Source organism: Lissotriton helveticus, assembly GCF_964261635.1.
Source record: "Lissotriton helveticus chromosome 1_1 unlocalized genomic scaffold, aLisHel1.1 SUPER_1_unloc_12, whole genome shotgun sequence".
NCBI classification, from domain to species: Eukaryota; Metazoa; Chordata; class Amphibia; order Caudata; family Salamandridae; genus Lissotriton; species Lissotriton helveticus.
In genome coordinates, this window is record NW_027611651.1 from 4205874 (window position 1) to 4222133 (window position 16260).

General features: G+C 47.7%; 1 protein-coding gene across 1 annotated transcript in view; it reads left to right on the top strand.

The window, feature by feature from the left end:
- LOC144805498 (uncharacterized) overlaps positions 1–16260 on the top strand; it is a 45607-nt gene that overhangs the window by 5424 nt on the left and 23923 nt on the right. Inside the window, exon 2 of the mRNA XM_078672043.1 lies at positions 12035–12673. Within this exon, the coding sequence (XP_078528169.1) occupies positions 12035–12673 (639 nt within the window). The remainder of the gene's footprint in view (positions 1–12034; positions 12674–16260) is intronic.

Below are 16260 nucleotides of genomic sequence, written 5' to 3' on the forward strand. Positions count from 1 at the left end.
TATAAAGTGCAGGTACAAGTAGAAATGTGCAACAATACCTCTCGATGCTCTGTCCAGTCCATACGGTTCTCCAGTGCCTTTCATGGTGGAGTCGAGCTACGCTCCAGTTTATGAGGGCAAATATGTCAAAGGACGAGCACAGCCCCCAGAGGTAAACGGAACATTTCAAAACCATCACTACAGTTGGTTTATGGTTTGAACCCACTTCCATCGCTGCTGTCTATGGCAGGTCTGCATATACGAAGCAACTGCCTGGAAAATCTCCATATGATCAGTTCTATAACATAATGCAGCATCTCAGATTACGTTTTAGAAAAAAAGTGAACATAGGTAGTACCTTTGGATTTTAAGCGACATATCACACAGAAGCATAAAATGCATAATGACTCAGGGCCCCATTATGTACTGGGACATGTGTTAGCTCCGCCTCCAGGGGCTTTACCCATGATTTAGTTAAGGTCCGCACCTGAAGAGTTCCTAATCTGAACATGAGATATAAAGCCATTTTCTCAGCAGGGAACAGCAAGTCCATGAACTGCTCTCGGTGCGGTTCACATTTTACTGTCTGGTAGTTTGTCGGAAGGATGCCTTTCCTTGCTTGCTCCACATGAATGCACAATATTTCTTTTTAACCAGTTCTAGTGTTGCCTTATTCATCAGTTCCAGATGATTCTATATCTCTACTCAACTAGTGTATGTTAGAATGTTCTCAGCGTGCTTGAACCGGAGTAAATTATTGTAATCCTGCATCGTCGCAGTTCTTGCGGAACCATACTATATGATGCAAAGGATAGATTTGACCACACTCGCATCCATTATCTTACAGGAAGAGATCCTCCAGTGAACCCCAGCTCAGCTCTTAATACTGTCAGTGGGATTCCAGGACCCAGGTTTAGTACATGTTACAAGAAGATGTTTCCCAGTTTAAGAAGAGCCTGAACTTTCGTAAAATCCCACAGTTCAGCACCATAAGAGCAGGCCATACGTGCATTTGTCTTGAATGCATCAGTGCTAGTTTTATTGGTCGCTTGCTGCTTGAGTTAGCAAAATGCAGAATAGTGGCGTCAAGTTTGTTTCCGCCTTCGCCACATGAGCTTTCAATATAAATGGTCATCCATTCGTATGCAGAGGTAGTCATGTTTTAAGTCGCTTAGTTGGTTTACCATTAATCCTGAATGTCAACAATACCTTTGATTTAGGAATAACTATCATATATTTTTCTCTTTATTGATTATTAACTTCTGTACCTTACAGAATAGCTTGTAGCCTTCCAAAAGTTGATGCATTGATTTTTCAGTACGCGCTAATATTACTGCATCATCTGCAACCAGCGGGATCGGAATATTTTCCTTCTCCAATATCGGAACATCAAGACGAAGATTCCAGAGAGAATCTGTTCCACTGATGTGAATGTTAAATAAAGCTGGGGCAAGTACGCAACCCTGCCCAACGCCAATGTTTATTTCAAACTTCTCTGTGCATTCTTCTTTCACACCAAATCTTACTCTGGAATGATTGCCGTGGCAGATCCTTTCGGATACTCAAATAGTTGCTTCGGAACCTCCTTCCTCCGGAAGACTCAGAAGGACGGAGCGGCAACAGAATCGAAGGCTGTTTCTAGGTCTCTTAAGACCAAGTAGAGCGGGGAGTTTCCAGGGACACAAACTTCATACAGATCATGTGCAACCTCAGAGCCTGGTCGATTCTACTTTAGCCTTTTCAGGATCCAGCCTGAGAAGTAGAGGCAATATTGTCCTCCTCTGTCCAGGTCTCGAGTCGTGACTGTAAGGGTTTCCCAAAGATTTTCCAGATGTTGCCTAATTGGGAAATTAGCCGATAGTTGGGGGGGGGTCATCTCTCCCCCCCCTTTCTTTTTTTTTTTTTTTAATACCTTTATTTCGTAAAAAAGAGTACAGTTACAGACCTACAACCACAGAGGCCGGTCAGTTACATGCAATAACAATAACAACTCTATACACAGCTCATCAGCCGACAGTCCGAGGGTCCGGCAGCGTAGAAGCACGATGTTATCCGGAGCCCATGGCAAGAGAGGATAAATAAAGGTTTCCATTTTTTACAATGTATAAACAACACAAAGAAAAACACGAAAAAGAGTCGAGGCAAAACCAAGCAATATAAGGACTGTTACGTACGATAGGGGGAGACAAATGAGTAGCAGGCATCAAGAAATCACGGGAGAGGGGAGTGGGGACCGAGAGTGAGCAGTGCATCACATATAACAGGAAATCAAAGTAACACACATGCCACTTTTTCCTCCTGTAATGCATTGTTTGCTACCTCATGTATTTTGTTTGCTCACAATTGTCACTTTTACCTCATGTAACTTATCGTCTGCTTTTTTAAGTTGTTCACCTGTAATTTTCTGTTCCTATTGTGAAGCGCTCTGACGCCTTCGGGTAAAGTCCGCGCTATAGAAAAACGCATAAAAAAAATCCACAATCCTTCCCCTCCCCAGTTTCGCTTTCGTTCTCCACCCTCCTTGTTTCCTCTGGTGCCCCCTCTTTTGTCCACTCCCCATCCGCCTCTCCCGACGTCCTGATTCCCGACTGGCCCCTCCTCCTTCTCTAACCCCAGTCAGTGACCTCATCCCCTCGATCTGCCCCCTCTCTGCTCTGTTGCCCCTTCTCCCCGCTCTCTCTCTCTGTCTTGCTTCACTCACTCCCTGTGGCTCCCTCTGGGGAGTAGTGTCTCTCCTCTGCGCAGGGCGGGGCTGTCCTAGTGCTGGGGAGTAAGTGTCTCTCCGCCGCGCAGGGCGGGATGTCCAAGTGCTGAGGAGTAAGTGTCTCTCTGCCGCGCAGGGCGGGATGTCCAAATGCTGAGGAGTAAGTGTCTCTTCGCCGCGCAGGGCGGAAGTAGCCTTGATTGAATCTCCTCCTGACCTCGCAGAACAGGCAACACATCTCTTTTACGCATGCGTATTTACCATCGAAGCTCTGCGCACTTATAAAAGTTTTTCCTGCGCATGCCCATCAGGCCAATAGCTCTCTACTGAGCATGCTCATTACCTTTTTTTTTCTGCGCATGCCCAGTGACCGGTTTTTGCCACTCGGTAAGTGAAGCTCCCATCAGGCCTCTCTGCGGGTTGTTGTTTTTCGGCGCCGTCCTGGCCCTGCCCCCGGTGGAAAGGAGAGGCCTGCCCCGGCGCAGGAGCCCCTCTCCTGATCCAGCGGAGCCCACAGCCCGGCCCTGCCCCCGGTGCGGGGCCCTCCAGGGCGGGCCCGGTGTCACTGTCTACAGTCCCGGTGGAGCGGCCTCGAGTGAGCCGAGGCGCTCTGGACCCCCCGGCCCTGAGGGACGCCGGCGCCCCCACCCCCGAGAGACATGAGGACGAGCAGTGCTGCCCCAGCGGGAGGAGATAGGGAGAACCGGTCAGAAGATGTGTTTATTTCTTTAATGCAGCTTTATAGCGCAAACTTTACCCAAAAGTGACTAAGCGCTTTAAAATAGACTCAAGGACGGCACCCGTGGTGGAATGAACACACCACAGGCCACACACACAACCAGGACAAATGGAGCGGCAGCGGCAGTGGATACAGGTCTAGAATACTTATATGCAAAGTTGAGCTCACGGCCTGGGTTGAATTGTAGGCGCGCTACTCACCCGTGAGGGTCTCAAGGCGCTGAGGGGAGTGTGGGGGGTGCGCAGATCTGTTTAGCCAAAGAGCCAGGTCTTGAGGGTCTTCCTAAACGTGTTCAGGGAGGGGCGCGTCTGATATCTGCCCGTAGCTCATTTCAGGTCTTGGCTGCGATGTGAGAGAAGGATCTTCCGCCCGCTCTGACTCTGTGGATGCGCGGGGTATCGGCCAGTGCGAGGTTGGAAGAGCGGAGGTTTCTTTTGGGTAAGTGGAAGTTGATTCTGTCTTCAAAGTATTTGGGTCCGTTGTTGTGTAGGCATTTGTAGTCGTGAGTGAGGAATTGAAGGTGACTCATTTCTCCTCGGGGAGCCAGTGGAGACTTTGTAGGTGCTGGGTGGTGTGTTCATACTGGGGGATGCCGAGGACGAGTCTGGCGGCGGTGTTCTGTACTGTCTGGAGTTTGCAGTGTAGGGACTTGTTGATGCTGGCGTAGAGTGCGTTTCCATAGTCCAGTCTGCTGGTGATGAATGTGCGGGTGACTGTCTTCCTTGACTCAGGGGGGATCCACTTGAAGGTTTTGCGGAGGGTGTTGAAGCAGCTGGAGGTGACGGCGTTGACCTGTCGGTTCATGGTGAGTGATGAGTCGAGTACAATGCCAAGGTTCTTGACGTGGTCTACTGGGGTAGGTGGGCTTCCGACGACAGACGGCCACCATGTGCTGTCCCATGCTGATGGGGTGGTACCAGTAGGAACAAAACAGGGTCTTGGCTCCTCAACAGTAAGGCTGAACCAGACTGAACTATCAAACAAAACAACTGCCAGTACTGGAAAAACTTTTTTCTTCTTTTATCTAGAGAAACTAAGAGTTAAACATAGCACTCTTTACTTATTTTAAATTCTTATTTATTAGAGACCTTTTCTTTAATTCTTAGAAAGCTTTTTCATTTTTTTTAAAAAGACATTTCTGTGCCTGAACACATTTAAATATACAGAAATATACAACTTTATACAATATTTACAAGGTCACATACAAAAAATTATAATTATAGAACACAGCCTCACAACACTTTCGTCCTTCAGTCACGCAAAACAGACTTACAAAACATACAAAATTAGACACGACAAAAAAATGAGTACAATTAGACACGTATGATATAGGTCAATGTCAACAACAAATTATTTACATTTGAAACATTTCCTTTGAAAAAGCAAGAAGTCAAAACCAAATTTACAAAAATTCAAATCATTAGAGTATTAAATTCAGTGTTAATCCAATTATTAACCCTCTACTATTTCAGTTGACCATTGGCCTTGAGTGATCGACGCGTTTCGAACTCCCTAACTTTTGGGGTTCTCCTCAGGATCAATGCGATTTCTACAACATAGAGAATATTGGCTAGTTAGAAAAACTCTTCTAATGTTTCAACAGTGTCAAACAACTACTAAAAACAAGCAGCCACCAATCGACTGAAAACCACGTACCTTGAGAACTATTCTCAGAGAGCCATCTCACACGACTTGTGCAAAACACTGTGACAAATAGACTCTGAAACATAAACGATAGACCTCCATCAAAGACCTCATCCTGCAGGCACACTACCAACCAACTCATAAGTTAATTAATTGGCGAGCATGAACTCACTCACCTCATCTGTTGATCGATTTATTGGTGGTATCTGGAAGAAAGGGGGAGGGGTAAGAATTCAGACTCAATAATCTGGGCATGAATTATGTGGAAGCGTGGAGTAGCAGCTCCGCTAGACGGGCTGGGTGAACTTACCGGTGTGGGCGCTGAGACCCATCAACCCAGGGACCGGCTGTATCACGAGGGGGGCTCTGCAGTGACCCGCTGCACTGAATGCGCTTTAACCTGCATGTGGGCAATAAGCGGAAAAACGAGTGAATCTAAACCTTAACCCAAGCTGGAGCGCTGGTCTAGGTGGGTAGCGTTATTGTCAGACACTCACTTGAAGCTGTTCTCTGTAGGGTGCGGTGTGACTCGGCAATGCTTCTGACAGACGGCAGGTTCTCTAGATCCGGCAAGACTTCTGAGGCTCAACTTACTTCCTGGTCATGTGACCTCAATCTTATTAAAGGAGAAGTACACCAATTGATGTATCCCGACTCAGTGAAGGGAAAACATCTCGTTTGTGTCGGATTTTCAAAGGGGGCCAAGTTGCTGGTGCAGATAAAACGTGCGTGGTACCAGGGGCACCTAGTAATTGAATTGGGGCGGAGTTCTGCCGTGGTTCCGCGTGTAACACGAGCTGGTGCATTCTGGTCCTTGTAGTTGCTTCGCAACGTGGGGATGTCTGGAGAGCTTTTTTATTATCCCTGGCCGATAGGATGAAGACCTTGCTAATTCGCAATGTACTACATATAAGAATGGTGGCATGTCCCAGTGTATTCTGGTCCTTGTTATTGCTTTACAACAAGGACTATGCTGGCCAATAGGAATCGCTCCTCTACCAGTGAGCGATATGCTACATTTAAGGGAGGTTGCATGACCCTGTGCATCAAGTGCGCCCCCATAAAGCCTTGTTCTCCCTGTGATTGCTTAGTGGTCGCTTCTGAAAATTTCTGAAATCTCGTTTAACCCTGTAGTAGCAGTATTGAATTTCATTATCAGAAATGCCTCACGCTGTGACAGTTTTAGTTCTAAACTACCACCTCGTGCATCCCCTTCGATTTTAGAGATGATTGTCCATTTCAGTTCCTCTTCCCTATGTCCAAGGGTCATCCAGTGTTGCACTAGTGGTGCACTGGGGACCTGACATTTTATTCTTGATTTGTGTTCAGTTATTCGTTGTCTCGCCTCCCGAGTAGTTTTTCCAATATAAAGTTTTGGACAAGGGCACCAGATCCCATACACTATGTTTTTCGTCTAGTGACCTGGAAGGGTGCACAAAATATGCCCTTGTTTTAGGCAGGGGATTACGGTCCCTGTCATTGGTTTTAAAGTGGAAGCGGAAACATACCGTGTTTTGAGAATCATTAGTTTGACTGGACCTTTTTATCTGGGTCACTGGAGTGGAGGCCTACAGATCCAATCATTTGAAGTTCCACTTCTTTAGCATGGAAATGTGTCAAGGGAGCACCTGCCAGAATTTTCCTGTATGCAAGAGAGATCAGACTGAATTGGGAATTCAGATCATGAGCAGGTAGACAACCTAAAGTTACATGGCCCCAGAGTCTGAGGTTCATCTTCCTTTACAGTGATCTCCTTTTCATGACTGTACGACCAATATAAGACAGGGTAGTGTTTGTCCTACATTCACGCCTGGCAACAACATTGGCCCCTAAATTTTCAGGCTAGCTGACAGTGAAAAAGCATTACCAACTTGCTATGGAGATTGTCAATCTCTGCCGAGAGATCCCATTGCGGTTGATTCGTTTGCGCTCTATAAATTTACAAAATCAAATCAGGTGTGGGATTTGTAGGAAGCAGGTTTTGTTGCATTTAACCCCCCTCCCCGTTCACTTTTTGCCAGACTACTGATACACTTTGACTTGATGTTCCCTGAGTCCCTGTCAATCAGGTTCCCAGAGCCTGTGTTCTTTCCCAAAATTGTACCTTGTCCCCCCAAATGGCACCTCTCTGGCCGCATGTCAGTCCCTTGTAAATGATATCATGAGTATCAAGGGCACTGTGGCCAAGGAAGGCCTCTTAGCGCTTCAGCACCTATTGTGCCACCCTTAGGAGCCCTGTACCTTCACACACTCTCTGTCTCTGTCTCTGTCTTTGTCTCTGTCTCTGTCTCTGTCTCTCTCTCTCTCTCTCTCTCTCTCTCTCTCTCTCTCTCGTGTTTTGGTGCAGAACAATGTGAAGAGTCCACTTGGCATCGCCCCTGTGCGCCATGCCTACAACCCACTGCACTGGCATAGGTCAGCCACCCCTCTAGCTGGGTGCCAGTGGTGAGGGCACAGGTGCATGAGCCCTGCACCCCTACAGTGTCTAAGCCAATTCTTAGACAATGTAAGTGCAGTAATGCTATTAAGAGTATATGGTGCTAGGAGTTTGTCATTACGAACTCCACAGCATCATATTGGCTTACCTGAAAACTGGGAAGTTTGATATCACACTTCTCAGCACATTAAACCCACACTGATGACAGTGTGGAATTTAATGAAAAATACACTCAGAGGGCATCTTAGAAATGCCACCTGAAAAACAACCAGCCCCTGGTGGATTTCCTGACTGGTACACACCAGCCTGCCACCACAAGACATGTTTCTGGACCCCTGGGGTGGGAGCCTTCGCTCCCTGAGCCCAGAAACAAAGCCTTTCCTGGACGGAGGTGTTCACACCTCTCCCAGGCCATGAAGAGCCATCTGTGGCAGTGGAGCTTCAAAGGCCTTGTGCCTTTGTAATGCGACCCCCAGCCTCTCATGCTATCAGGAGCAGGCCCCCTTCCTGTCTCCCCTCCTTTTCGGCTGGAAGACAGGTGGGAAAATATAGCACAACCCCAGAAGGTGTGCCCATCTCTGCCAACCCCACCCCTCAGGTGGGGGAGGCGAGGTGAAGCTCACTCTTCAGTGCCCGCCATCTCGTAGATGGCAGGCACTCTCCTACCAGGATTAGGGATTGTGCTCACTCCCCCACGTGGGGTGTGCACACCAAGGCAGGGCTCGAAAAATTCACTTGATCACTCGCATTTGCGAGTTAGATTAATTCAGGACGAGCTATTTTTTTGGTCCTACTCGCCCTTTCTGGCGAATAGGAAGACAAACTGACACTTGACCTCTGCCTCTGAAAGCAGAGGAAATGTGATGAGATAACAAGATTTAAAGGCACAAAAAGTAAATGAGCAATAAAAATGCTTTTAAATCTTGTAAATGGTCACATTTGTTCATCTTTCAGAGTCAGAGGTCAAGTGCATTTCAATTAGGTCGAGGAGATGTTGTAGGTTACTAGACCTGCAGGTCTAGTGTATTTTTCAAGATTTTTCGACCCCTGCAAGGGTGTAGCCACCCTAAGGTCAGTAGCCCTTTGGCTACTCACCTTGAGACCACTAAAACGCCCCCTAAATACAGTATTTAGGGAGCAGCCCTGAACCAAGAAGTTAGACAAGCAACGACCAAGAACAAATCTAAGAAGAAGACGACGCCTACTGACTGGCCCCAGCCCTATCGACCTTTAATCACCTTGAACCTGCAGAACCGAAACTCCAGTGTGTCCTGCATCCAGCAACCTTAAGAACCCTCAGGACCTGCACTGCCTTCCACAGGAAAGACTTGGTCTCCACTGAACACCGGATTTGTACACCAAGAGACTCTAGCTCCGGTGAAATCTGCAACTCTGCTCCATTCTGCACCCGACGTCCAAGGCCGGAGTTTGAGTGGCCCAACACCACGAGGAGGTCTTCCCGGCAATCCTGACCCGAGATCCAGTGGTCCCTGACCTGCCTCAAGGCTCCAGCCGACGCCTGCAGTCTAAATTCAGAGGGTTCTCCCCATCACAACCAGGAGCTGCTAAGAAGATCCGACCGGAAAAGACACCCCTGCACCCGAAGGCCCATGGTGTTGGGTGGCCCAAACGACAGTGTCTAGCCAACCCCCAGCATCCCAACTTACCTCTCCAAGTGGTGGTCGCACCCAGAAGGTCCTCGTCCCCGAGCCAGGCAGTGTGTTTGCAAACCGAAGAATCCCCATTGCAAGTAACAGGACACCAGATGCCAAAACAGCACCCTGCCACCTTAGTCCTGCTGGAGGTGTACCTTTTGTCCTAACTTGAACCACCATTTGCCCTGAGCTTAAGCCCAGGAGCTTTTCTCACACAACCTTGTGGCCTGCTCGTCAGCAGCCACCAACCGAAGACCCCCTATCCCCCATTGGATAACTTTGGGCTCAGCACTCTGCACCGGCCTCCCTAGCGCCGCTGAGCGTGCATCCTTGACCTGGGGGGACCTTTGAGTCTAACCCCAGAAACCCAATTTTGACAACAAAGTACTTATCTCTGAACCGATAACACTATTTTCCCCCATGGGATAATATTGGCTGTTTTTCTGTGAAAAAGTTTCTAAGTGTGGAGTTGGAAACTATAAAAATCTCTAAAACTGTAACTGAATACCTAAACTGCTTTTACTTACCTGTTTACAGGAAATGTCCCAGTGCAGTATCCGGGTATACTACACTGTGTAAGAAAAGTAATCTGTTACTTGACATCCCATTGAAAAGTCAATACAAAGTATATGTACAATATTGCAAAGTATTGCATTACCAGTAATTCTACTGCAACCAAACTAAAGTATATATACAATTGCAATTCAATCTGTATTATTACTGTAAATTATAAATCACTTACCTGTGCCAGGCATTCTTGGTTCTAGGACATCAAATAAAAGAATATTTATATACAAAACCCATTCAGTCTTTGAGTGTGTGCAATCATTTGCGGATTGAGTGTGTACAACAAATGCTTAACACTGTCCTCTAATAAACCCTTACTGCTCCCCCACACTACCAGAAATAGAGAGTGAGGTGCTATCTACCTTTGCCCCTGCCTACATTCACGGTTCCACTGGGCTCTGTGCACACTATACCTCACTTTGGTATAGTATATACAGAGCCAACTTCCTGCAGGATTCCCTCCCAGTTATGAACTGTTTTCCTAGAAATAGGGAATTTAACCAATTTTTCTATTTTTTTTATTCCTAGTCCTTTTCACCATTCTCCTTTTGTAAAGCTTTACCTCTTGAAATGGGTATGGCAAACTGCTGAAGCAGAGCGGGGTTCCATTAACCTCATGATTTTGCAGGTACCCCATTTGCAGGTACATTGCGGGCGAGCTTTCACTCACCCGTCTATCTTGGGAAAGCCCCTCCTGGCCCCTTTTGACCGCGGCTGCTATCACGGTTGTGGCGAGGGTGGGCGGCCATCTTGAGGGTAGTCCTTCTCCCCAGCAGAACTGGTGGCAGCGTTCTAGCTGGTGGAGAGAGGACGCGGTATAAATTCAGCCGAGGCCGATAGTCTTTGCGGTGTGTTTTAAGGGTGGTGGCAGCTCCCTGTTACTCCCGCTTTGCTTGTGGCCACATTTCGAACAGCGGTGATTTTAATACTGTGTGTTCACATTTTATTGTACAAAGATCGTATTTCTTTTAAAATTGCATTTCACCCTGCCTAACTCTTAAATTTTGCAGGTACATCGCGGGCGAGCTTTCACTCACCCGTCTATCTTGGGAAAGCCCCTCCTGGCCCCTTTTGACCGCAGCTGCTATCACGGTTGTGGCGAGGGTGGGCGGCCATCTTGAGGGTAGTCCTTCTCCCCAGCAGAACTGGTGGCAGCGTTCTAGCTGGTGGAGAGAGGACGCGGTATAAAATTAGCATGCCTGCACCAGCGCGCAGCGGTCGCGCATGGCGGGCGCGCCTTAGGCGCGCCGAAGGTAAGCCAAAGGTCAGCCCGTCTGCGCCCGTCCGCGCCTCGGACGTGGCGGACGCAGGGCGGGCTGGCTGGCAATCATCGATCTTGCCCAGAACTACCATTATATATACCCGTGCGACTTTGATGGCGCTCTGCCCCTCATTAGAAAAAAGATCTAACTGTACCATAATTGACCCTGTAAGTCTTACCCCGTGCTCTACCTGTGGTTTTACTTGCTGTATAAATGATACGGCCTGTCCTGAACCCGTCTCTGAGCTGGGCTCTATTTCGGCAGCTCTAATAAATGCCCGCTCCATGAGCAGACATGCTTCTGACATTTACTCTCTGCTAGAAGATGGTTCTCTAGACCTGTTATTTATCACAGAAACGTGGCTGAATGATTCCTGTGCTCCTGATATTGAATTGGCAATCCCTAGAGGGTTCATAATTCGACGGAAGGACAGGATTGGTGGTAGGGGCGGGGGGTTAGCGATTATCTTTAGAGAATGCTGGGCTCTGAAGGTGGAAGACTCAGATAATTTAGCAGATAGTGAGCTTATGAATTTTTCCTGTGTCTATCCCCTCATTTTACACTGGGTGGTTCCCTTATTTACCGGCCCCCAGGTCCTTCCGGTCCTTTTCTTAAGGCTCTCTCTGAGTCTCTTGTTCCCCGTGCATTGAGGTTTTCACGCTTTTTAATGCCGGGTGTCTTCCCCTACCCACTCTGGTGGCCATATCTTAGACGTTGTATGCTCTAACTTCCCACTGATGGTCGAGGCCCCTCAAGCAGTTACCTGGACTGACCATCAGCTTATTAGATTCTCATGGGCTGCTTTGAGAGATCCTCCCAAGTCTGCTAAAACAATGGGCCCCCCAAAAATCAACGTGGGTAATCTGATGACCTACCTTGATTTGAACAGACCCATCTTAGGGGCAGAATTGGATTCTGCGTTGCAGACTTACGACAGATGGATGAAAGCAGCGGTGTCCTCCTCTTCGAAGAGGGCTGATTCAGGTAGAAATAGGATGACTCCTTCTCAACCCTGGTATTCGCCCCATCTCCGTACTCTCAAACTAGCTTGCAAGAAACTGGAGCGAGTATGGAGATTAGCTTACTGCCCACAGGCTAAAGCAGTGTTTCGCTCAGCTCAGCGAGATTACTATACTAGCATTAAACATGCAAAAACCGAGTTTTTCTCTAGAAGAATTGAGAGAGCTAATAACAATAGTCGTGAAATTTTTTCGATAGTTAAGAGCTTTCTCTCTCCCTGTGCTGAGCAGGTATCTATGAGTCCTTCTACCGAATGGTGTGAAAATCTCTCCTCCTTCTTCCTAACTAAAATTGCCAATATTCAACAAAGTTTGAGAACAGTTGGAGGAGGAAATGAGTTGATGGATAACAATGAAACTAAGGTTCCACCCATCATCACCATGGAGAGACTTATCCCCCCTTCGGTCGATGATACCCTGGCAGCAATTAAATCGCTAAAATCTGGTGCTCCTGGGGATGTCTGCCCGGCCCGGGTGCTGGCTGAAGCAGCCGAAATAGTGGCTTCTGAAGTCTCTCAAATAATAGGACTATCATTTATTACTGCAACTGTCCCCAAAGAATGGAAACAGGCTAAGCTTTTGCCATTGCTAAAGAAAACAGGAGCGGACCCAGCTGTGCCGAGCAACTACAGACCCATTTCTCTTCTGCCAGCTATGGCAAAAATTGGTGAGAAGCTTGCATTTTCCCAGCTTAATGCCTTTGTTGAATCTTCAGGGGCGTTACATCCAGCCCAATCTGGCTTTCGTGCAGCCTATAGCACAGAGACAGCGCTGGTAGAGGTTACAGAGGCGATCAGGGGGTGCTTAGACAGTGGCGGCAGAGCGGTTCTGATTTTATTGGACCTCTCTGCCGCGTTTGACACTGTTCCGCATGCACTTCTCCTGGCGCGTCTGGCAGATATCGGCATAGTGGGTTCAGCACTGGAATGGGTGAAATCTTTTTTATCAGATAGGTCTCAGCAGGTCTGGATTCCTCCCTATTCATCCTCGATTAAACCCCTCACTACAGGAGTACCCCAGGGTTCTACATTGAGCCCCCTCCTTTTTAATGTATATCTCACCCCTCTTATTTTGCTAGCTGAACAAATGGGAGCAAAAATAATAGCGTATGCGGATGATACGCAACTCTTGTTTACGTGGCCAGATGCGAATACTAACACTGAGGTCGTTCGTTCATGCCTCTCTGCTGTGTTCAACTGGTTAGCAGCAGCACAGTTGAAGTGCAATGAAGATAAAACGGAAATCTTGCTGTATGGTCAGTTCTCGTCCAACTTCAGAGAAACTCTGTGGCCTTCCGATTTTCCCCAGCCAGGCTCCGCTAATATTCCTGCTAAGAACTTGGGAGTCTGGTTTGGAGAGGATCTGCGATTTGAAGCACACATAAAAAGACTCACTGGGGTGTGCTTCGGATCTCTAAAAGCCATGAGGAAGATTTTTCCTTATTTGCCGTCTTCAGCAAGAGAGTCGGTTGCGAGGGCCCTTATTTTATCTCGGCTCGATTATGCCAACTCTCTGCTGTGTGGCTCTCCGGCTTTTTTAATCGCAAGGCTTCAGATTATCCAGAATGCGACTGCCCGCCTACTGTGCAATGTGCCGTGTAGAGAAAGTATTCGAACTCACATGAAGGAACTACACTGGCTGCCAGTAGTGCAGAGGATAACTTTTAAAATTCTTACCATAGCCTTTAAAGCAGTTCATGACCTTGGCCCTTTCTATTTGAGGGAAAGATTTACCCGTTATGTCCCTACTCGGGCATTGCGTTCAGCTGACTGTAACTTTTTAAGAGTACCCCGATTTCAGCGAGTTCGTTTGGGAGGCCAATCACTTGCTGTCACCGCGGCTAGGACTTGGAATACCCTCCCCCTCTCCCTGAGATTAACTGAAAATTTTGTACTATTCAAGAAGGCACTTAAAACTTATCTTTTAAGAACGGCTTATTAAACTACCAATAGTAAAAAGAAAATTTAGATCTTTTCCTTTTTCCTTCGGCCACTTGCTTGTTTATCTCTCTACGCGCCAGGACACTCTGGTAGTATTTGAGCACGCTATAAAACAGCTAAAATAAATAAATAAATAAATGATCTCATTTCAACTAGTAACTCCTGTTACTATTCAAAACAATAGGCACATTAGTAATTTCTGCCTACCTTTCATAAGGACCTATGTTTTCAATATCTTACTGTACAGTGAATTCTACCTGGTAAACTCCCTGTGATGCTTGTCTTTGATAAATACTGTGGGCCATTCCAAACCGATCGCAATGAAGCAGTGGCTTAAACCCAATTGCCACATTTAGTTTACTGGTAAGTCCCTAGCAAAGTAGTTCCACATGTACCTGGGCCTATAAACTAAATGCTGCTAGTGGGCCCGCAGCACTAATTGTGCCACCCACTCAAGTAGTCTTTTAAACAGATTTCAGGCCTGCAATTGCAGCTTGTATAAGCAGCTTTAAACTACCATTTTGGCCTAGCAAAATACATGTTTTGCCAGGCCTAAACCTTCTTTTTTAATGCACTTGTCACCCCTATGGTTGGCCCTAAGCCGTCCAGAGGGCACGGTGTGGTGTATTTAAAATGTTGAACAAGTACTTTTATGTTTTACTCTCCCTGGTGGTGACTAACTCTTCAATTTGTTTTCCACTGCTGGAAGGCCTACCTCTCCCATATGATAACATTGTGTTACATTATTACATGTAATAAGAGCTAATGTTCAATTGGGAGCAAAGAGCAATGTCCAGTTTGGTGTCTGAAGAACTGTATTTTAAAACCCTCTTTAATGGTGAAGTGGGATTTTAAGTCACAATCACACTTTTAGAAAGTTGTCACTTTCTTGTTGTTAGAACCGGGTTCTCTAGTTTTCAGGGGTATGCACCCTAGTCCAAGTAGGGACCACCACTTCCGACAGGGTAGCTTGGCACAGAGCAGGTAGGCTAACCGCAGGAGGCAATGTGTAAAGTATTTGTGCAACACACCCTATCCGTAACACAGCAAAACACTCATAAAAGGGACTTCACACCGGTTTATCTGAACATTATTTGATATCCAAAAATACAGCGAGAATATGCCATGTATAGTGTAAAGTTCCCATTATGTAATGTCTCTGGGGAGATTGCCACTAATACTGGGTAGTAGCTGTCTCTTGGGGGAAAGTACTGGGGCAACCACAACAAAACAGTTCCCAAACGTATTGGAGTAGATGCTGTTCCTAGAAGTAGTGAGTATAAGGCACTTTGGGGCACAGTTCACGATATTCAGGGCAAAGAAAAGTCTCAAGCAGGCTTGTGCAGACAGTGCCCAGATCAAGAGGTTAAGTAGGGCATGTCACTCATTGTCCTAACCGTAGGGGTAAAACGCGGGTCACCTTATTGTGTTATTGGCAGTGTGCTTTTAGCTACAGAGGGGCCAAAAAGGTGCAGAATCAATAGTCCCCAGTGGTTAACACAATCCCCGCTGGCTGGCGCGTGATTAAGGGGCTGCCTGGCAGAAATCGGCTCAGTCCCTGGTCTCCATCTTAGCAATGCAGGCAGTCACAGTCCCATGCAATCCAATGAGCCTCACCGCCCGCTGCATGTAGCAAAACACCAAGTGCCCATTCTCTCGCAGCCCCTTCCCTCCGCCAGCTCTCACCCCGCTCCCAAACTCGCACCGACACCGCGCGCCTGGGAGTGTTTACCTGCGGCTGCTCTGTCAGTGTAGACCTCCTCCTGACGATCCTCAGACAGGAGCTCTTCTCTTCCTGCAGCACGGCATTGACAGGAACGGCGCTTCCTTCTCCTGGGGTCGCGCCGACGTAGTTGGTGGAGTCCCGGTTGCTAGGCAACCCTCCGCCAGCACCCAAGCACTGCGTGGGGTGCCCCTGCCATTACAGGGGGAATCCTCGCTGGGCTTCCCTCGGCTTCCGGGCGGCGGCGGTGATTCCGGGCACTTAACGCTTCCCTGCCCCAGCGCTCTGCAGCGCGTCTAGGTCCCGGGCGGAGGAGGTGAAGGGCTCATGGCGCGTCCCACCTCAGCACTCCTACCCAACAACCAGCGCACGAGGGACGCAGTGCAGTCTGGTCCCCGGGCCGCCAGCTTTGATTTCAATGAAGCACCGCTTTTCCTCCACAGCGCTCCTCGTCAGAGCGCTACTCAACCACAGCGTTTGCAGTTGATTTCAGGTCCCAGGCAGGCGGCAAAGTTTGTACAGGCAGCGCTTCACCTCACAGCACTCTCAGGAGGCGCACAGCGCGTCCAGGTGCCCCAAAGCGGCGGCGGT